Here is a 23,826-nt window from a genome sequence, read left to right as displayed (position 1 = left end):
GCCCACAAAAGCAGGCTACACTTATAGCACAACGATAGCGGCGAACACGGTCGGCGATCGTCGGAAAACTGATCAGCGGGTCAAGCGCGTCGGGTTTTATAGATCAGTCGTCGAATGTTCCAGATTAACTGATGGGACCCACGTGTCTTCCACAAAGTTCTACACCATTCGTGTCACGCGATGAAATCTGATAAAACAAGGTTCGGCGACAACAGACACGCGGATAGAAGCGTCGATAACTTTCCAGAAATGTCGGATACATGCAGGCGCGTCCCTCGCTCTGCGATTACAGTTGTTAAGCGGCAAAACGTGGTTGCCCGATAAAGATAAGTACACGTGTCAATATTGTTACGCATGAAGAAAACGAAGACCAGTGAACGTGCTTGCGGTCCCGAGTGGAGGAAGGAAGAAGAGGACGACGCTCAGTTGATAAACCAGCTGACTCCTCTTGCGCTCACCTTCGCGACTTAAAGTAAACGGTCCCCTTCATCCGTAAGGGTTACAAACGGTCTCCTTCGCACGCAACAAAGTGGTGGAGGTGCGGGGTATCGCTCACAACAACGGAACCATCGCTGCCGCAGCTTCGTCGAAGCCGTCAACTTGCCAGCCTCCCGCCATCAGCCGTGACCATCTTCGACATGCCGGAAGAAGGAGCCACTCCAAGGGCAGCGCCTAGCAGTCCACCCCCATACTACCGAGTTCCACCCACCTTCGGAGGCAAAGCGGGGGAAGATGCCGACGAGTGGCTCGTCCACTACAAACGAGTCAGCAAATCCGACGGGTTGGATGCAACCGCTCAGCTCACCAATGTGGTGTTCTTGACCGATACCGCCCTCGTGTGGTATAAGAACCACGAGGACGCGCTTACGACGTGGGAACATTTTGTTGACGAGCTAAAGGCGTGTTTTGGGGACTCAGTCGCCAAAAAGAAGCGTGCGGAGCAGACACTGTCTCAACGGGCGCAGCTACCAGGTAAGACATGCACAACATATATCGAAGAAGTATTAAAGTTGTGCAAGGTGGTCAGTGCTCACATTTAGGAAGAAGATAAAGTTGGACATTTGCTGAAAGGAGTGGCTGAGGATGTGTACAATTTTCTAATTCGAAAGGAGAGAGAGAGAAGAATACAGGAAGGCAGGGATGTTAACCAGTCAATAGTCAATGTCAATAGTCAACCAGTCAATAGTCAATGAATGCACACATTGCAAGGCCGGCCTGGAATCGCAGAAGACTGCCCATTTTCTAGGACTTTTAGTATTTATCACTTGAAGCGCGTCGCGGAGAGCCGCGAGCTCTGCAGCTGTAGACGTAGTGACATGGGAAGTCTTGAACCGCTTGGTTATTCTCATTGTTGGTATAACTACAGCGCCGCCGGAACTGGTTGATGTAGTTGATCCATCAGTGTAGACGTGTGTGCAGTCGCTGTATTTCTCGTACAAGAGAAATAAAGTTAGTTGCTTGAGCGCTGATGATGGCAAGACCGACTTTTTCTGAAGTCCCGGGACTGTAAGGTTCACTTGAGTACGGCGCATACACCATGGAGGAATAGAAGGCCTTGCCGCAGGGGTGTAACCTGACCTGAAAGAGGCACGATGCGCGAAGACAGTCGCACTGAATGTCGTGTGGGGCCTATCTACTGGGAGACTTGCTAGGTGGTGGGTAGGGTTCCGGGCGAAGTGTCTTAGGTGCACACGCATTGTTTCAATGCTAATGTGCGTTCTAATAGTGAAATCTTGAGCCACTGCAATAACTTCAGTCGTTGACGCACTCCGCGGTAGACCGAGACATATCTTGAGTGCTTGGGCTTGGATGCTTTGGATTATGTTCAGGTTAGTTCTGCAGGTGTTGGACATGACAGGTAGGCTGTATCGCAGGAATCCAATAAAGAGGACCCTGTACAGTTGCAGCATAGAGTGTATTGGCACTCCCCAGGTCTTTCCTGCAAGGAACTTAAACATATGGCAAATTCCTGTCAGGTGTTTTTTCACATAATTCACATGAGGGGTCCAGGAGAGATTTTGGCAAGGACCACCCCTAAAAATCTGTGACTCGTGCTGTACGAGATCATGTGTCTGTCGACGGATATCACGTATGGCGACATTGATTTCCTGGTAAATGCCACCGCTGCGCACTTCTCGTATGATATATGAAGTCCTTGTTCTCGAAGGTAGGATGATGTCAAAGTAGCTGACTTTTGAAGCCGCGCGCGAAGCTGCAGTCGCGTCACAGCCGACGTCCAAATGCAAATGTCGTCGGCATAGATGGAGAGCCTAACAATGCCTGGTAGGATGTCGGTGAGTCCAATGAGTGTTAGACTGAAGAGCGTTGGGCTGAGTACTCCGCCCTGAGGCACCCCACGGTTACTGTAATGCTGGGAGGTCGGGCCATCCTCGGTAAGTACGAAAAAGGATCTCGTATGTAGATAGCTACGTATCCAAATATATACTTTGCCGCCAAGTCCTACTGCCTCTAACGCGTTCAAAATCGCTTCGTGCGTTACGTTATCGTACGCTCCTTTAACATCCAGAAACAGGGCAGCAGATAATCTTTTGCAGGACTTCTGGTGCTCGACGTACGTCACCAAGTCGATAACGTTGTCTATGGAAGAACGGCCCCGCCTGAAACCGGCCACTGCATCTGAGTATACCTGGTAATGTTCGAGGTACCATTCTAGCCGTGCTAGAACCATCCTCTCCATTAGTTTTCCGATGCAACTGGCAAGCGCAAAAAAAAAGGAGAGAAAGGAGAGCCTCAATTCTGTGTCCGACGTCATCCGGCACTGCAGAACTTTTGAAACGCTCAAGATGCGTCGGATTGCGCCAAAGTTTGGTCGGTTGGCAAACGTTACGATGGTTGCCAGTGTGGACACGAGTCCTTGCCTCGACTTTCCTTCGACGATCCGACAGATCGTCCGCGAGGAACTTTCCCGCCGCGAAGAGCCGTTGCATTCAACTGTTGACCACCATGGTGCGTACACGTCACGTGAGGCTATGACGACGCCACATTCGGCCCCTTGGCAGCCGATGGTTACTGCAGCGGCCGTAGAGTACAGCGCAGCCCCACAGTCGAGGATGACAACACGCCCTCCGACTCCGCGCTATGACCAACGCGCTCAACGCACGCCTACTCGACGCCCGATGTATCGTCGTGACACACGCCACGAACCAACCCACTACACGCGGGAAAATGATAATATCCGCTTCATCGACGAACAACCAAGGTTTCGACCTCTCCCGGTGTGTTATTCCTGTGGTGTCCCGGGTCATATATCGCGGTTTTGCAACCAGCGTATGACCACGTGGTATGGCCAGCCCTCAGAGTTTTCTCGGCCCTCCGAACGGCCACACGGTGCCCCGTGGCCAGCACACGTATCATCTGGCGACGAGTATTGGCTCAGCAGCTCCCGGAATCGCTCCCCGGCATCTGACAGGAGTTTGACACCCCCACCGCAACGTCGTGCTCCCCGTTCTCGCTCACCGCGGCATCACACCAGGTCCCCTTCGTCACCGGAAAACTAGCTAGCGCGGCCGATGGAGGTGAGGTCGCTGGAGACGTGCTACTGACAGAAATACCTCCTGTGTTGATGCTGAAAAACAAAGTGCGCGTGCTTGTAGATAATGTCCCTGTGATGGCTCTGGTGGACACAGGCGCAACAATTTCGGTCATGAGTGTCTCTTTTAAACACTTGTTAGGGCGAAAGGTTTTGTTTAAATGGGACGAAGATTCAAAGTTCTGTGGAGTGAGTGGTGAGCCGTTGCGACCTATTGGTGTGTGTAATGCTGACGTATTTTTGGGAGGCCATGTTATCACGACAGAGTTTGTAATTATTCCTCGGTCGACTCATGATGTTATTCTCGGCGTGGACTTCTTGCGGGAGTGTAGTGCTACTGTCGACTGCCGCACAGGAAAAGTATTCTTAAGTGGTAAGATTCCACCAGGACTCCTGGAGAACCCTGTAGATCACGAAACTACACTGTGTTTGTGGTGATACGGTCATACCTGCATCATCTACCGTTTGCGTTCCCGTTGTCTGTTGCGGCGCGGATTCCGACTGCTTCGAAGCTACCGTAGAGCCGATGCACTTTAACTGTATGAAGAAGAATGTGTTGGTGCCACATTGTGTGGTGTCGATCAAAGGCGGACGCGCTGGCTTATGGACCGTAAACTGTTCTAAGGAGCCCGTGATACTACCAGATGGCATGAAATTAGCCTTCGCCAGGGAACACGCGTCCTTATGAGTGGCTGAACTTACAGATGTGCCGGAAGAAGCTGATGGCCACAGTTCGGAAACGGCCCTTTTGTCGATGGTAAATAAATCGCTCAGCACGAGTGAACGCCGAACGTTAGTGGGTGTGCTTTCGAAGCACGTTTCGGTATTCGACTTTGCGCAGAAGGACAACATACCTGCAATCCCTGCGTCTCGAACGCGCCATACCATCAACACGGGTTCGGCAAATCCGATTAGACAAAAGCCATATTGTGTTTCACCATCAGAGCGCCAGATTATCAACGAACAATTGCACGAAATGATGAAAAAGGGAGTCGTACAAGAGTCAGCAAGTCCGTGGGCAGCTCCAGTGATTCTTGTTAAAAAAAAAGATGGATCTTGGAGATTTTGTGTCGACTATCGTCGTTTGAATGCTGTAACAAAAATGAACGTGTACCCACTCCCACGTATTGATGACGCAATAGACTGCCTTCATTCCGCCTCTTACTTTTCCTCAGTAGATTTACGATCTGGCTATTGGCAAATTCCGATGCATCCTGACGACAAGGAGAAGACTGCTTTTGTAACCACTGACGGGCTCTTCGAATTTAATGCGATGCCCTTTGGATTGTGCAACGCTCCAGCAACTTTCGAGAGATTTATGGACACTGTATTGCGTGGCTTGAAGTGGAACATCTGCATGTGCTACCTCGATGACGTCGTCATCTTTGGCCGCACCTTCAGCGAACACAACTCGCGTCTGAATATTGTCCTGAACTGCATCAGAAACGCTGGTCTAGTGTTAAACTCTAAGAAATGCCACTTCGGAGACCGCCAAACCCTTGTACTTGGGCACCTCGTCGACAAGGACGGCATACGCCCTGATCCCCAAAAAACAGCAGCCGTTGAAGCGTTCAGTGCACCACGCTGTGTCAAGGAGCTCCGTAGTTTTCTGGGGCGTTGTTCCTATTTCCGCCGATTTATTCCTAAATTCGCCGACGTTGCGTATCCGCTGACATGCCTGCTACGAAAGGACACCCCCTTTGAGTGGACTCCGGAGTGCGACTCTTCTTTTCGTCAGTTGAAGTTCCTGCTGGCGTCACGACCGGTTCTTCAACACTTCAGTCCTTCAGCTCCGACAGAACTCCATACGGGTGCCAGTGGCATAGGTATTGGTGCCGTCCTAGTTCAACGCTACGGTGACCGCGAACACGTGATCGCATATGCAAGCCGCTCCTTAAGTAGGCCCGAGCAGAATTACACTGTGACGGAACAAGAATGCCTCGCGGTAATATTTGCGGTTCAGCGGTTTCGTTCTTACCTGTATGGACGCCCCTTTACAGTGGTCACCGACCACCACTCATTGTGTTGGCTTGTTAATCTTCGTGACCCTTGTGGCCGCCTTGCGCGCTGGGCGCTCCGACTGCAAGAATACAGCTTCACCGTCTCTTATAAGAGTGGTCGACGACACGCTGATGCGGACTGTCTCTCGCGTATGCCACTTAGTACTACGGACTGTGACGCCGACGACTTCGATCACCTCGTGGCTTCTGTGTCTCCGCGTTTTTCAAACGTCGACTGCTTCAAAACCGAACAGCGAAAAGACGATAAATCAACACCACTCTTCACCGCTACGACCGCCTCGACGACAGCAAACCATTTCTGTGTACGTGATGGACTCCTCTATAAGAAGAACTTTTCCAGCACTGGCGCACGTTTTCTCCTAGTGGTGCCGGAGAGCCTTCGCACAGCGATTCTGAGTGCTATGCACGACGACCCTACGTCTGGCCATCTAGGTTCGGCGAGGACGCTCTACCGGATTCCGGAACGCTTTTATTGGCCTGGAATGCGACAGTCTGTTGAGACGTATGTGGCCAGCTGCATGCAGTGTCAGCGCCACAAACGGCCATCTACTGCTCCAGCAGGTCTTCTGCAGCAAATCCCGCCTCCAAGCACGCCTTTCCAACAAGTGGGCATTGACTTCGTAGGCCCATTTCCGAAATCAGCCAAGGGAAACCGTTGGATAGTTGTTTGCGTCGACTACCTCACACGCTACTGCGAGACGGCGGCCGTGCCTTCCGCGACTGCCACTGACGTTTCAACATTCTTGCTGCAATATGTGATCCTGCGACATGGTCCGCCTCGCGTGATCATCAGCGACCGTGGACGACAATTCACAGCAGACGTCGTAGAGGAGCTGCTTCGTTTGTGTGATTCCCACTTGCGTCACTCGACACCATACCATCCACAAACGAATGGGCTTACGGAGCGCACCAACCGAACAATTGTAAACATGCTATCTATGTATGTTTCATCCAACCACAAGAACTGGGATGACGTACTGCCTTTTATCACGTACGCGTTCAACACCGCCAAGCACGAGACCACCGGCTATAGCCCTTTCTTCCTGCTGTACGCACGGCCACCACGGTACACAATCGACTCTTTTTCCCCTTCTGCAGTCACGAAAATCCCACTGTCGCCGAGACTCTCTGCCTCGCCGAAGAAGCTCGTCGTATTGCTCGTTTGCGCACTTTGGCATCGCAGGACAGATCAGAAGCACGCTACGACATTCGCCACCGTCCGGTAACCTATCGCCCTGGTGATTTAGTCTGGCTGTGGACTCCAGTACGGAAACGCGGGTTATGCCAAAAGCTTTTGGCCACCTACGATGGACCGTTTGTGATTATTAACAGACTCACGGAAGTCACGTATAACATAGCTCGCGTCACGGCGAGTGGTAGAAGAGCTGCCAAGACACAAGTGGTCCATGTCGCCCGCTTGAAATTGTTCACGTCAAGACACATGGATTGACTCGCCCGGCGGGCTTCGTCTGCGACGAGAGGAATGTTACGCATGAAGAAAACGAAGACCAGTGAACGTGCTTGCGGTCCCGAGTGGAGGAAGGAAGAAGAGGACGACGCTCAGTTGATAAACCAGCTGACCGCTCTTGCGCTCACCTTCGCGACTTAAAGTAAACGGTCCCCTTCATCCGTAAGGGTTACAAACGGTCTCCTTCGCACGCAACAATATATATATATATATATATATATATATATATATATATATATATATATATATATATATATATATATATATATATATATTGATATATATACATATGATATATGATATATAGATGATATATATATATATCATCTTTAAAACTGACGCTTTACAAAACACTCGTTCGATCAAAATTAGAGTATGCCTCGGCCATCTGGGATCCCCCTCAAATATCACTAACCCTCTCCCTCGAAGCCATTCAGAACCGCGCGTGCCGCTTTATTCTATCTAATTACTCTCGTCATGCTAGCGTAACACTCATGAAGCAAACCCTTAACATACCGGAACTTTCAGTACGTCGTGCATACAGTCGCCTCTGCCTTTTCCACAAGATTTACCACAACCCGGTATTAAAAGCAAAACTTCTTACCCGTCCTTCCTACTTTTCATCCCGCAGTGATCACCTTTATAAAGTTTTCGTGCCATCTTGTCGCACGAACGCGTACTATTACTCTTTTTTACCTCGCACCTGCAATGACTGGAACCACCTTCCCGCATCGGTCGCTACTATTATAGACTCATCGGGGTTCAAGACTGCTGTTCTCCAAGCCATCTAACAAATGTTTTATTCATTCATCTGCATTTTTTCTATGTATATGTACCACTCCTTTCTGTACCGCCTACGGGCCTTGAAAGTATTTAAAATAAATAAATAAATATATATATATATATATATATATATATATATATATATATATATATATATATATATATATATATATATATATGATCCTTCCGCAAGGCATGCCAAGAGTGGCCACTTTTAGCCAAGAAACTCTTCGTAGTGTTTTATATGCAGCGACATCAGTGGTCTATCGCTGTGAGTTTGCACCAGGTTCACAGAGGCTACGACGATACTATACGTTTGCGTATTCTGAAGCGATTGATTAAAAAAAAGCAAACGTGGAAAGTTTGCCTTTAAATTGCGTACTACAGGTTCGTCATTGTATATCGGGATTAATGGCGTCAAAATGTTTATGCTATAAAGAGCTCTATACCATACATTTATGTTCTTCAATATCAATTTTCTATACAAATTTCATTGGTGCCAATGGCAACAGCAAAATTTTTTCTGTTTGCCTCATGAAATGTCGTTTGCATTATGTAGGTACGCCTAGTGCTGCTCTTTCAATAATGCGTAGTTATTTTGCTATTCTATCCATCCTTGCCTGTCTGATTTCAGTCTCTTTAGTCATATTTTCTTCCGATAATGTTCATACACATTCGGCAGTCACTGCGTACCTGGACGTAGTTGACGTCCAGACGGCAGGCCTCGAGCATGGTGGTGGCCGTGGAGCCCGTGACGTGGCGCGCCGTCTTGAGCGTGTACACCGCCTTCTGCAGGTAGGCGAGGAAGATCTCGACGAGAGCCTTGAGGACAGTGCTGTACGCACCGTCGTAGACCACGAGAAGCACGCTGGCTGATCCCAGCACCACGTTGACCACGATAAGCAGTGGTATGCTCCTTATGTCCACCATGTACATCATGTCCATGTTGCGGATTATCACGAACACAATGATCAGTACGGCCTGTCCCCAGACTCGGAGGACACCCTTGGTGATGAAACGTTTCTCTTGCGGCAGTGACACGAAGTTGCGCGACGTCTCGAAGTGGCGCGCCTTCGCCAAGAGTTTCTTGAACTTGTTGGCATTGAGAGAGAGCGAGACTACGCTGAGAAAGGTCTTGGTTACAACGGTAAAGTGGAGCACGACGTAGAGCGTGTTCAGGAACATCTTGCGCATACCGAAACTGAATAGAAGCGTCCAGAATATGAGACCGGACTCGATGATGAACAACGTGGAAAGGCAGAGGGCCGAGTACCAAGTGTAAGGACGCGTCAGCGTTCTCTTCAGGGGAGCTCCGCCGGGAGAGTTGGTCGCATCTTGGATGAACCACGCACCGCACCAACGGAGGATACGTGTCGAGCGTCGAAAGCTATCTTCGGCAAAACCCATCGTCGGGCGCTGGTTCGAATACTTGTTGACGTCTTGCGACGAAAAATAAACTCCCGAGGAGACGCGCTCTCAGCGAATCGTTAGTTCTTTCGCCAGTGTAAGCGCGCACTTTCTGGCCTAATTCAACGACTTCTGGCTTCCTCCTTCTGCAGTAGAGTGCCTCTTTTCTCGCCCAAAAGCTACTTCTCTAGCGTGCAGACTGTAGCGAAAATCGGAGAACTAATAAAACGGACCCTCTGGTGAACGTCAATGCCGGAGATAGGGACAACCAGCAAGTTCTGCAGCCGGTAACGCCACTGTGCTCTCCTAATAGCGGCAAGGCAACGTTGGCTGCTGTCGATGTCCCTCAAGGCCAACCTCACTATTTGCATTCGCCGGCGCTCTGAACATTGAGTTGAACGCAACGAATCGCTGCATTTAGCCACGAACAGATGAACGCAGACCTCCGAAGAACGCCATCATAGATATCAGTCTTGCAGATACCATCTAGTTGGCTTTGTTATCGCACTGTTTCGTTTGTCTGAATATGTTAATGTTTGACCGTAAGCGTAGGAGTGCCCATGCAATAGAGACACGATGAGCTTGTGGCGTTAGTGTGGAATGGGCTGAACAATATTGTTTCTCCGCAAAGTGATAAGCGAATAATTGATTTGACAGGGCGTGGCTGCTTTTCGCTCACACACGAGCGCTAATGGACGAGCACTGCTCCCTCTATTGCAACTAATGCGACTCGCTATATATCCCGTTTACTTTTCCCACAGCGCACCAGTGCGAATACACATGCCGTAGACATATGCGTTAGGTGCGAAGCTCGTATAATGTCCTTTTTGCGCTACTACATACAGAGAAGCAAGTTGTCTTGTTCAAACAACGTGCTGATCAGCTCAATTTTCAAGTAAGATGATTGCGATCTCACTCGCATGTATCTTAGTGAGAAACCCCACGAGATTATCACAGTCAGCCGATGCGCCAGCATTTGTTTTGCGGAACGCACGCACAAAGCCGCCAGCGCAGGATCACATTGAGAGGGGCAGACATTATTGCTATTGAAAGCGTCTTGCACTTCTAGCTCTCTCGTCCCACAAATACATAAATGAATATAACAAAATATAAAGCAGTACATTTATAATAGTGCAACAACGGATTTTACCGATATTTGCTATTTGTGATGCGAACATTAAATGAATAATGTTGGGAAATATTGAGCAATCTAACAAACGATACGGGAATTTCGGAAAATTCCGTAATTTTGCAGCTGGCATGGAAATTAAACAAATCACATTTTGCATTTTGTGGCCACTAGGCGATCTTATACTTGCGGGTCGGCTGCGGTAAATGATCGTTGCTGCTATATAGCAAAATTGGCAGTTTCTGGCATGAACATTACTAACTCGAGAAATGCTGTGTGCGTATTGCCTTCTATCTGTGCGCAGCGTACCAAAACATCTGTCTTGGTTTGCCTACAATCCAGAGAATCACATGATGTTTAAGAAATGTTGTAGCCGACAGACGAACTGAGGCATTAAATGTGGACTTTGGAATAGGGGGCTGGACAGCCCATCGAACACCTTCAACTGAAGCCAGCCTTGCCCTGGAAGCAGGCGCTTCGCCACTTAACAGCGACACTTCATGTGCACGGGAGCACGGCATTTTCTTTCTCATCTTTCCCTTAAATGCCTGCCAGTTGTGCCGTAAAGCACCAAAGCAGGCCGCCGAAGTCCGTCGCTAACACGAGTGGCGCGCGCTGGAAACACTGTGATTGAGAAAACACTTTATAGCCAAAAAAAAAGAAGAAGAAAAGGCTATCGCACACACGTTCACATTATCGTTAAATCTCCTACCGGATAAGTAGAGACAGCACCCTTGCTTGCTCTGCCGTAATCGGGAGTAGGTGTATGCATCAAATGGCAAACCGCAAAGCAAATTGGTTGCAGATGATACTAGCCACAATCTTAAAATGGGTGTCGGTCATTTCCGCAACGGCACACCCCGCCACACCACACCGTACCACGTTACACTGCGCACTGCTTCATATGGACGCTGCCCAGCTGGAAGAAAACCTGCTGAAGGTGGCACGACAGGCAGCGAAAGACGCCAAAGAGACAGAGCGCATTGCCCAGGTAGAAGAAGAAAATCGCCTGAAGGAGGCGCCACGCAGCGCCGTACCGTCTCTCGAGGCGACGCAAAATCCGCGCCGCAGAACTGACGGACCGCTGGCGTTCAAACGAGCCCAGACAACCCTATCTCAGCGCCAAAAGATGACAATCAAGTGTGTAGTGCACTGTATCTGCCTTTTGAACGTCGCTATTGGAAGTGACAAATAAAACTTGAGCGTACTAGAAGTTACAGCTTGAGTGATATTGCGAGCAAACATCAGGAAGAACTCAGAAGCAATAATTTTTCTAACTTGTTTGGGCAGTAACTAGCGTATGTAATACGGCCCTGTACAAAGGATTGGGGGCCAAAGACCACATTTTGTTAGGTTTTCACTGCTTGCCCGGGTGTTACGGTTTGAGTCCCCGGATAACGGCTCCGGCTTTTGTCTCAAGGTCACTTGAAGGTCGCCGACGACGGCAGCTAAAAGCATTTGATGCTTAAGAAAACTGTTACGGCCGGAATATAATCTGACCGCCCGGACTAGTAAGCGCAACATACGGCCTGCTTCCGGGACAAGCCGACACTGCTGTCTTCTCCTGCGCATGGCTCGGCGAGAGGCCAAGCGGCATCCAGCAAACATATCCGGGAAGCTGATGGTTCATAGTAGCTGGATGGATGAGAATATTTACTTTCACGAACTGCGGTTTTTTTAATGGGCACAAAAAGTCCATACGCTTTGGCTTTCACTGAGCATTCATCATTATAGAATGTGCCCATTGCAGCTAGAAACTTTCATTTCGTTAAACTCCCTACCTTTGTGCTCTATCTCTGCCTCTATCCGCTGCCGGAAATTCAATCCACCAACTCCTCAGTAGCAAAGCGCAGCAACTTTTCTTCACTATGCAGAAGTAAACGACTTAGGCTCCATCACTCGGACTTCAATACCGGCACGACGATGTGAGCGTGTGGCGAAATGGAAGAAAGCTGTTCTCTAGCGCCCTTCGTCCCCGGTTTTTAGTTCTGCGCAGACAGCCATGATCACGGTGACGACTACAACAACTATGACGTCGACGACATCAAATAAGCAAGAACAAGAACAAAACGAACAACGACAACAACAACGACGATGACTAAGATGGCACATTAGTGTCGCCTCCCACGTACTATGTTAGTATGGCTCTAATCTGTGCTAGTGGGCTCATATGTTCCCGGGATTTTTCTTATTATTTTACATGTACAAAAATTGGAACATAGGCGTTATGTTAGAGCGGGCTATCATGTACGTTAGAGAGGGCTAACCCAAACCTAAAGTTCGTAACTGAACATAATAAAGAAATGAAAATCAGGAAGGATGTACGCGCAAACACTATACGCGCACAAATACATAACAAGCATACATTTTGCTGTATGGGTAACAGCATCAATTGAACTTAGTACCTGTAGAAAGGTGACCCATCACACAGGGGTGAGAGAGTGGACACAGAAGTCTTATGATGTATACAGATGCAGGATGCTCTTTTTTTTTAGAAAATACAGATTTTTTGTTAAAAGGTTATAAGCGGGTCGAACATGGCGTTCTTGCACGCGAGTTCCTACATACTTTGCCGCTAAGAACTTCAGCTCCAGAAGACTAATCAATTAAAATTTATTAACAAACATTTTTATAAGTGTCTTCTGGGCAGTTCTTTAAACGGCGACATTGAAGGCAGTCACATTTTCATTTACCCTCATATTTGAAATAAAAAAATGTATCTCCAAAGTTGCACCTCACTGGTGATATTCATCAGCGAATTTCAATGGTAAATCCAGACAGCCGAGCACCGCAAGAGCCTACAGAAGGTGGTCTCGTTGTCCAGATCAAGATTCAACAGGAGGGGACACTCGGCGGGAACAAATACGTCACGCTAGTATTAACGCCTACCGTTTGCTGCCGCGAGCATCGAAAAACAGAGAGAATGTGAAACGAAATTAACAAACATCATTTTTTTTATTGTTGCCCGGCATGGCATGGCATGGCAAGAACTTTATTTTAGTCCAGAGAAACTAGGGTCCGAGGGCACAAGCCCCCGGGCTATGTCGGTGGCTCCGCCCACGTAGGCACCCGTAGGCCAAAGGCTTTCCCGATGTCGTGAGCTCTCCGGACGGCCAGGAGTTGATCTTGGAGGACATCGCTGGATATGCGCCGACTCCAGTCCTCCTCACTGTTGAGATCCGAAGCCCTTTGGTTGGGGCACAGCCAGAACATATGATCAAATAGACACCTAGTGTGTCCACAACTTTTACATTCCGCGGGAAAGTCCCGGTCAATTTTGTTAAGCACAAAAGGTGTGGGGTAAGATTTAGTTTGAATCATTCTTAATGTGACTGCCTGAGCTCGGTTGAGCTTCTGATGTGGGGGAGGAAAAAACCTCCTGCCGTCCCTATAGTGTGAGGTGATCTCGTGAAAAGTAGTAAGTGGGTCTTTGTAGGAGCCGCAGATATTTTCAGTTTTGCCCGGCAAAACTGAAAATATCTGCGTATAAAAATAAATTTCACTTAGCGGCTTACTTTTCTTCCGTTGCCTAACGACAGGCGAATGACGTGGCTGATGCATGCGTCATTCGTCAGACACGCCTATGGACATGCCGCCAAACCATATGGCCAAACTGAGCGACACCGGCTGCCCCGTACAAAAATGACTGTTGATTTACCATTGATGTCTTCTTGGGTAATTGTTGAATCAACTGATTTCAACAAAATTTCAAGAGCTGTTGAGATTGGTCAACAATTGCATAACAATATTGCCATTGAGAATTTTCAATAATTAATTCATTGAGTAATTTGTGTCATCTTTGTCTTTGATTTTTTGTTGTGTAGCAGTTGAGTCCAGTATATAATAATTTGGCCTAACATATGAAGGTGACAGTCAAAATTTTTAATACAAAGCATTCTTTGTGTACAGGAAGCAAAAACAAAATTATGCTAACAGAGTGCAGCTAGAAAGAAACAAAACATACAAGAAATGGGGTGATAGACAAAACAGGATATTATCCTCAAAGAAGTACGCTGACATAGTCAATATTCCATACTGCATTACCTCAAGTATTTATAAGCAACTGAGAAGAAACAACAATAATGAACACAGCTGAGTTACGTAGATTCAAGCACTAGGTTTTCATGAAACGAGCACAGAAAGATTGAACCCTTATCCATCAAGCAAATGCACTTTTTCAAGCAGTTAGAATTTACAACACATATGTCACTGGTAGGTTGAACCTCTACAAACTGCAAAAACTGATCATAGGGGAGGCCAGCGAACATTTTCCTTCTAACATGCAAGACTTCAACATGAACTTCGATAGTGCTGTTACCAATACCTGTACATGAATTGCCCTTCAAACAAACAATTCGCACAATGCGCCCAAAGAGGCCGTTTTGAAGCACATAGGAATTTTTCCTTCGGTACTTGTCAAGCCGAGAAGTACAAAATTTGAGCGCCCCAATACCAATTTTCTGGTACTGTGTTCCATCTTCTTTCACCACTCCTTTTCCAATCAGCAACACAGAACCCTCCTGTGAAACATTCTTCCTGAGTTTATAACCTTTGACGAGGGACTTAAAAGCATTGTTTACACTGTAGTGTGCATTGTGCTGAGAATTTTCTGACCACAACTTTGAAAGAGACTGTAGTATACAAAACTTTTGCACAATTTGGATGTTCGCATAGCGTGTTCCTTGAACAAACTTTCCTAGAGTTCCGTTCATTCCTTCGAAAGGGAACAGAGAGAATCCCCACACTGGGCCCCAGTTTTTAGCAGCGTCCACAAGATGCAGGAGAAGGTGCGAATTGTAGGTCATATGTTCAATTCCGTAGAGTTCTTCATGCTCTAAAAGGAATTGCAACATGTCTTTTTGAATGGTAACCAACTGTTCCACGGAAACCGAAGGTCCAAGAAGGTAGTGCATAATGCAGACAAATCTCATCCAGTGACAGTACTCTTTTCCTGGGATGTAGTCTTTTAGTATAACAGGCAAATAGTAAAGTAGCCAATTCTTCCAATCAGAAGCTTTCCATTCCTTTATTTCTTTCAAGGTTCGAGGAAGCCTTGAAAGTTCCCACGTGGGAGTGAGAGAAAGCAGGCAGCTGTCTGCATCTTGAAGTTTTTGGCGGAGCTTGAAATGGCGACAATGGTGGGAATTCAGCCACATGAATGTAGTTGCCCGTACAAAACCAGAGCAGACCGAGTGCATGTAGTCCACCACAAAGTTTTTCCCAAGGGAGAAAAAAGCTAATAAAGTGAGAACACTGGGTCCCTTTATTCCACAGCTGGGTCTTTGTTGGTGTTTTGATTTCTGAGCATGATGTTCAAAAGACTCTGGTGTTCTTAGCTTCACTGCAGTCTTACGTCGTGGATATACACGAACATGCCCATTTCCCTTTTCTACTACTTCACCAGGGTCTTCACACCATGCACACCTATACATGCCGTTGAATTGGGTCATGTTCATTATACTGCACCTAGCCACGCTATCTACGGCACAAGGACCTGGAAACACTTTCGTCGTGTACTCGTGGCCGTCTTTGTCACACCATGTTATACCATCGCATGAAAGCTCATTCATTGCCTTTACAAATGGTAACATGAAGCAATTCATGTCAGGCTTTTTTTTATCAACCCAAAGACCAGCAAGAAGCAAGTTACGAACGCGCGCAACTGAGCGTTGGCCTGTTCAGTGGCCCATCTGCCTGTTTTTCTATTTTTGGATTTAGCCTAGTTTGTTGGGCTCCCGGCGACTTCTTACTTTCCTTCTGCACTTCGACCCGGCACCACTGCACTATTGGACTACCGCAAGGTGAAAAAGTTTGTTCGACTGTCTGCGACGCATTTCAAGCAATTAGGCTTAGGGCACGGAACCTAGACTTGTCACGCAAGTAGCGAGAAACAGCTCGACCATCATGGCACAGCTAAATTGAAATAAGGACTCGCACTGGCAGATGTTTGCGTAGCTTTCTATGAGCCCAACATTATTTTAACTTATTTCGGTAGTTTTTGGGTGCACTGGTGACACAGGCCATTGTGACGCAGTTTCGGTAGCACTGAGTCTCACTGGGACAAGTTTTGGCGCTTTCTCTAACCCCTAACATTATTGTAACTAATTTCGTTTCTTTTTCGGGTACTTTTCAAGCGCAGTGGCCGCGCCTGGTGGTGCGATGTGGTTAGCCAAAAGCAGCTCGGCCCTAGTACGCAGTTAGGTTTCGCTCTTTAATGAACGGACAAGACAAGTCTGTGGCGCTTTCTCTGACACCCATCATTCTTGAAAATAAATTTCGGTACTTTTTTGTTTCTTATGAGGCACGCGCACTGCACCTGCTCTTGTGACGCAGTTAGCGAAAAGCAGCTCGGCTGTGTGGCGCAGTTTTTTCAAGTGTACTGAATCTTACTGGGACAAATTCGTGACGCTTTCTTTGACCCCCAACATGATTATAATGATTTTCGTTGCATATTGGGATGATTTTGAGGCACACTCACCGTGCCTGTCGTGACGGAGCGAAAAGCAGTTCGGCCATGGCGACAAAGTTAGTTTGGCGTGTACGGAATCTTACCGCGACAAGTTTGTGACAATTTTTATGTCCTCGCAACGATTTAAACCCTCTTTCGGTACGCACGTTTGTCGAAAACGCGATGAGCAATTGCCAAGAGTGATAACATGGGAGTGTGTTGCTTGCGCAGGCAGAGCGCGCAAAATATAACGCGAAGGAGCTCAACACACAGGAACTTGTCATTCGAAAATTGTCTTCTGAACGACTGAAGACGGGCTTTGCACCCACGCATTTGTCTTGAGTGCGAGTAGAAAGAATTATGCGAGCGTTCAGCATGGTCTGGTCGAGTGTCTGTGTTGTGGCTACCTCTGTGTATTCGTAGCACACTATCGCGTCGATTGTAGCCAAGTTCTTTTGGAAGCAGCAGCACCCCGTGTATATGTGCTCTTAAAGAGCAGGAAATAAAGCCCGTGAATGGAGGAATGTTTGAAAATTGTATGTTTTCGTGCTATGCACGGTATTGTTTCAGATGAGTCGGGCATTTTCTACGCCATGTATGTAAAAGCGAACTGCTTTTGTTTGTAATGCCGCCCATTCACCAATTTCGGACATTTCGCCTCCACACACAGTATTCGTATGTGTTAATACCAAAATGACACATCCTTATAATTTGCTTTTTTTCAGATGACTTCGTCCGGTGGAGCTTCGTACGGGAGCTACTGCTGATTACCTGGTGCCACAACGTTGGATGAATGCACAAAAAGCCCGCAACGAGCATTTATATACAATAAAATAAGCATTTCCTCATTTCGCAAGGCGTCTTGCATTTTTACGAAATTGCACGTGACACATATTCGATGGAGGCTTATAAAGATCGTTCGCAATCATTTTACTGAACGATATCGCATGAAAACCGCGGGTGGTTGAGCTGTAGAAGCAAAAAGAAAGACTCGTTGGTCAGAGCGTTTTCTTGTTGTCCGCAGTTCTACGCAGCGAGGCGCTGTACAGTGCCGCGCGCTACTCTGTAGAGGGTGCGAACGGCCGGCTTTGCTCTGCGGGACGACACCTGGCACAGGTAGCTGGACGGCGTGCCCAGGAGCATGCGTGGCCTGATAAACGTGCAAACTTGCGCATATTGCATTAACGAGTGGTCGTGTTCGTAAGCGCCTTTGTTATCTCGAACAGTCCGGGAGCGCGGTTCATTTGTTGCGAAAGGACCGGCCCACGCGCTTCATTCTATGACATTTGCTTTGCCGCAAGCGCCCTCAGATCGAGTGCTTATTAAAGTAAATAATCGCGCTTTTCAACGTCGCCACTCGTCAAAAGCAGTTCCGCAGGTTCTTCATGTCTGTTAGGCCGCGCTTGCTCCTGGGCACACTATCTTGGACACAGCAACTGCCGCCAGGTGTCGCCGTGCAGATCAAAGCCGGCTCTGCAGGGCTCTGCAGGAAAGCTTGAGATTTTGTGGCGAATTGACGTGCTTTTAGGGGCTCCGCGGCGACGACGAAATCATAACGTTCTGTGCATGCTTTGAGCTTGCTGCGGTTTTTGATTTGCCGGGTTTTCTTGCCTTTAAACAGTAATTGGCTGGTTTGCTTTTTTTGCATTTTTTTTTCTCGTATTTCGTGTGCGCGAGTGTGTTTCGTGTACATTTGGTTTTGCAGGATGGTGCAGCCGGGTGGGACGTTGAGTTATTAGAGAGACTAATAGCTATTAGTACTAGTCGAGACTACTAATAGTTGAGTTGACTACTAATAGACTACTAATAATTGACTAATAGTTCAAACTAATAGCTATTAGTGGTTTTACTGTGCGTGTTTTGGTAGGAAAGTGAGAGCGTGGGCGCGTCATATCTTGGGTCTCCGCAGCATTGATTGTTTTTGAAACAGTGGTGAGAGTTGCTTTGCGACATTTAGAGGATTTGTATCCTGTGCGTATCGGTTTTTGCTAAAAGGCACGTGCTCTGCATTGATATAGTAGCATAGTATTTGCAAAACGCCATGCAATATATGGCGAGAAAACCGGGAAAGCAGGGAGTGCGCGTGCAGTCCCTAAAAGCAGAGGAGGAGACGGATGAGAACGGAAAGAGCATCGAATCAACCGGCACGCAATATGATATGGATAGTAGGCTGCAGAAAATGGAGGCTTTCCAGGAAGAGCTTGTCAAACAGGTGCAACAACTCAAAAATGAGCTAAACAGGGGGCGTGATGCTAGAAAGGTAGTTGAAAAGAGACTTGAGGCAGTCGAGTAAAAGCTGTACAGGACCACCATTCTGAACGACAATGTGCATGACAATGGAACTCAGACCCCCGACGCGACAGCAGAGTGAGTGTCAGCAAAGTACGTGGAATGCGTGCAGCGTGATGAAGGGTTAGCTGGAAAGAGCGGCACCAACCTTGAGGCTGCCACGCGGAAAAAGCAGGAGCACAGGGGAGAATGCCTCTTGTCGAATCCGAATCACGCGGAAAAGGACAAAGGGAAGCAGGGAGAGGTTGGAGAAAGTGAAAGGGTGATTATCGCCGGCGACTCAAACCTGGCTGGTTGCTCAGAAGCAATTGTGGAAAGGGTGAAAGGCGATAAAAGAGTGGCGGTAGGGACATTTCCGGGGCGGACACTAGGGTCTGTGATGGAGCGAGCAAAAGAAAAGCTCGCGGAAAATGCTCAGACGCGCGACCTTGTCATATTAGCAGGTGGGCTAAATGACGTCCTAAACAGGAAAGGGACAGGACTAGCACAGCGCTTGGCGAAGGGGGTGGACGACTTGCGCGAGCTATCCCCTCAGGTGCAGATCGTGGTGAGCACGGTGCCGCAGGTGCCTGTACGTCACTGTCACGTACAGCCGTAGTGGCTGCTAATGAAGTTATATGGAAAATGAGCCGAGAGAAAGGCTTCGAGGTTGCCGAAGTAGACAGGGAAGTGAGAAGGTGTGGAGGTTTTAAACGAGACGGGATCTACTTCAATTACCGGCTGGCACGAAAAGTGGGCTGGCGACTTGATGGTCGCGCTGCTGCTTTTTTAAGGGGTCCACGGACGCTCAGTAGGCCAGAGTACGTAGTAATGAAGAAGGTCCCCTAGGGGAGCCTCAGAAAAGCGTCGCCGTCGATAACAGAAAAACGAGGAAAGCGAGAAAGAGAGCTCGCCATGCAATAGGCTACGTAAACATGCAGGGCTGCAGAAGAAAGGAAAAGTGGGCAGAGATGGAGGAGCAGTAAAATAGCGAACAAATAGGAGTGTATGCGGTGACAGAAACGCACCTTAGAGACTCAGAAGAGCCGCCAGTGATTGAGCATTATGTTTGGGAATGGTGCAACAGAACTAAGTCGGAAAGAAAGGAAGCGCAAATCGGAATGCTCATCCATCAGGGAGGCAAACGGAAAAGAGTAAATTCAATGTGTCAAGAGCATCTTTGGTTATCAGGTACAATGAGTGCGAAAAAAACTTGGCTGGGCGTTACGTTTTTGTAGACCGGAAATAATTGCACAGAGAATAATAAAGAGTTAGTGGAATACATAACCGCTGATATTACGGGTTTCGGGAATGGTGCTGAAATTACCCTATTAGGTGACATGAATGCCCACATACATGATTTAGATGGCTATACTGACAACAACGAGAAGTCAATGCTAGACCTTTGTGAGCAACATAACCTCGTTATCGTGAATACAGGGCCTAAGTGTGAAGGGCAGATCACGTGGGAAGTGGGAAACCAGCAATCAACCATTGATTACTGTCATCGCAGAAGGAATTCATGATAAGTTGAAAGAAATGGTCATTGATGAGAAAGGCTATAACAGCATAGGGAGTGACAATAAACGCATCATATCGAAAATGGTATATGTAGTTGGGAAAGAGAGCAAGGACCGCAGAATGGCCAGTCCAAATTTGAACGCTGAACAAATAGCAAATATAGTCACTAGAGTCGGGGAAGGACATGGCAAATGGCCAAATAAAGATTGGGAATATAGTGAGCTTCTAAGTATAATAACGGCAGAAATACGGAAAGAGAAATAACACGTTCGTCGGAAAGGAAAAAAGAAACCAAAAAGCTGGTGGAATAAGGAGACACGAGAAGCGATCGCCGAACGAAAGAACGCGTCCCGAGAGGCAGGCAAAGAAGGCGCAGTTGCCGCAGGATGAAGTAGCCAGTAAATGGTAAATATACCGGGAGAAAAGGTCTATGGTTCAAAAATACTGGTGCAAGCAAAATTAAAAGGTCAAAGTGAACGTTCATCATCATCATCGTCATTTATTGTCCCTTAAAGGCCCCTGTCGTGGTAATACATAAGGGGGGAGCGTATACAAGGTAGATAATAGAAAGAAAGGTCATGACAATGTAACACAGGGACATAAAAAGAAGCAAGGAGCGCGATAGTGAAAACGGCGCTTGTCAAGATTGCCTTTATTCCACAGGCGCCACACACGTCGGCGAATGGTTAGGGCAGTAGGGCGAGTGCACAATGGTTGCAGAGGAAGAAAACAAAAAAACTCAATACATGAAAAAGGATAAAACTTCATAAGGACACAAATCGGAGCAAAAAGAACATGTGAACCGAGATGATTTAACAACATCGCCTTGCACCTTGTCGCGTCGTGCTCATTAGTGAGTGAATCGGGCAGCAGGTTCCATTCTTCAATTGCGGTCGGGAAGAAGGACTTGTTAAGAGCATTAGTGGAGCCATGAAGTCGTTGGGCGCTTTTTGAATTGAATAGGCGGCGCGATGTACGAATGGGAGGAGATATAAGGGAACCAAGCAGATAGGGAAAATTGAAATATAACTTATGGAATAAACACAGGCACGCAACTTTTTTTTCTGAGAGCTGAGGAAGTGAGGCCAAGTGATGATTTAGTGGAGCTTACGCTCGAATGAAAGTCGTATGTCGACGATATGAAGCGTGCTGCACGGTTCTGGACTGATTCAAGCATGCTAATTAGGTTGGACTGATGAGGACTCCATATCGCGGATGCGTATTCAAGCCTACGGCGGACAAAAGTTTTATTTGCCAGTTTTCGTATGTTAGCGCGGCAAGTGGGAAGTGATCTTCTGATAAAACCAAGTGTACGTGAAGCGTCGGCCGTGATTTTTGCAATGTGATCAACCTAAGTTAATTTGCTAGTGATTGTGATGCCAAGGTAACGATAAGATTCTATCTGCAACAGGTCCTCAGAAAATAAAGAGTAAGGATAAGTTAAATTAGAGCGCTTCCGATAAATTTGCATAAAACTGCAGTTCCTAGTATTTAGTTCCATCATCCACAATGTGCACGAATTTTCAATAAGCTTCAGACCGTTTTGGAGGGCAGCTTGATCGTCTTTGGTATTTATACGCTGGTAGATAATGCAATCATCTGCGAAAAGGCGGATGGTGGATGAGATGTTGAGTGGGAGGTCGTTAATAAAAATTAAGAAGAGAAGCGGACCCAACACAGACCCCTGTGGTACTCCGGAGGTGACGCAAGTAGAATTTGAAGGAAGTCCGCCTATTACAGTGAACTGAGGGCGCGCTGTGAGAAAGTTGTGAATCCAGTCTAAAACAAGTGGTTGAAGGTGGAGACCTGAAAGTTTGGACATAAGGCGTTGATATGGGACACGGTCGAATGCTTTGGAAAAATCAAGATAGATGACATCGGTTTGGAACAAACAATCAAGGTTTTAGTGAAGGGCCACGGTAAACTCAAATAACTGTGATTCGCATGAATAGCCATGACGAAAGCCATGCGGATTTTTGAAGAAGAAGCAGTTGGATTTCAGGCAGGATGCAATATGCGAGTATATAATATGCTCAAGAAATTTGCATGCTATGCAAGTTAATGAAATAGGACGATAATTCGATGGGTCGCTCCGGCTGCCAGCCTGGAACACAGGAACAACTTTGTTAATTTTCCAGTCACTAGTTATAGAACTGTTCGCAAGAGATTGATCAAAGATAATTTTTAGAAAATGAGAAGATACATTTTCTGTAGGTTTTAATATCTTCGCAGTGATGTTGTCTGGCGCGGCGGCACTGGACAAGTTTAGTTTGCCTATCAGAGCACAAATGCCAGCAGTAGTAATGTTGATAGGGGCCATCGCAGGAAAGCTAAAAAAATTTTTTTGGTGTATTCCAGGCAGGCTCATGTGTGAATACTGATGTAAAATAGGAGTTCATGACGTGAGATCGAAGTTCTGTAGGCACCTGTGAACAATCCGTACATAAAAGGGTAATGCAATGAGGGTTGCTTGATTTGGGTGATACCATCTACCAGAATTTCTTTGGGTTTGCTTGTAGAATGCCATGCAGATCATTCTGGAAAAACTTTCTTTTTGTACACCTTAGGAGACGCATGTAATCCTGTAAGCACGCCAAATATTTCTTCCATTTATAAGCCAGCGCATTTCCTTTAGCTTCACGAAAAAGCCGCTTTTTTTCTTTTGAGAAAGCCTCTTTAAGGAGTTGGAATACCAGGGCTTGTTGAAGTCGCCGCGAATGCATGTCAGCGGAACATAGGTTTCGACCAGTCCTGAAAGTTTATTTTTGAAAGCTAGTCAGTTTTCTCCGACAGACCTATTAGATGCGGATTATTTATTATTTATTATTATTTCCAATACTGTTAGCCCTTGCGGGCTGTTACAGGGGTGGGGAAAAGAAATTTTCCACAAACACGTAAGACCAGTTCCGCAATAAACAAACAATGCATCCAGCAAACACATGACAGTTTGCGCTCAAATGATTGAGTTGTGTGCGTTTCAATAAGTACATCTGCGTTAAGTTTGTTCCAATCAACTATGGTTTTCACAAGAAAGCAAGAGTTGAAGGCATCAACACGCGGCACATAGGGCATTACAGCATGAGAGTGACCTGTACGTGGGGACATTCGTCCGGGGGAACGCAAGTATAGCCTGGAGTCCAAATTGAATTTATTGTTATACATTTGGTACAAGAATTTCAACCTGGCTTTTTTTCTGCGCGTTGCCAGTTCGGGCAAATAGGCACGAGATAA

General features: G+C 47.1%; 1 protein-coding gene across 1 annotated transcript; it reads left to right on the top strand.

The window, feature by feature from the left end:
* The first annotated feature begins 443 nt into the window (after nt 1-443).
* LOC139055308 (uncharacterized) lies at nt 444-17,657 on the top strand. The gene is made up of 2 exons (XM_070532753.1): nt 444-972; nt 17,532-17,657. The coding sequence occupies exons 1-2, from the start codon at nt 639-641 to the stop codon at nt 17,597-17,599; spliced, it is 402 nt and encodes a 133-aa protein (XP_070388854.1). The 5' UTR covers nt 444-638; the 3' UTR covers nt 17,600-17,657.
* The last annotated feature ends 6,169 nt before the right edge of the window (nt 17,658-23,826 follow it).

Source organism: Dermacentor albipictus, chromosome 2, assembly GCF_038994185.2.
Source record: "Dermacentor albipictus isolate Rhodes 1998 colony chromosome 2, USDA_Dalb.pri_finalv2, whole genome shotgun sequence".
In the NCBI taxonomy this organism is placed as follows: domain Eukaryota; kingdom Metazoa; phylum Arthropoda; class Arachnida; order Ixodida; family Ixodidae; genus Dermacentor; species Dermacentor albipictus.
The sequence above is the reverse complement of the archived record's forward strand: the minus strand, read 5'-3'. Positions and strand labels throughout refer to the sequence as shown.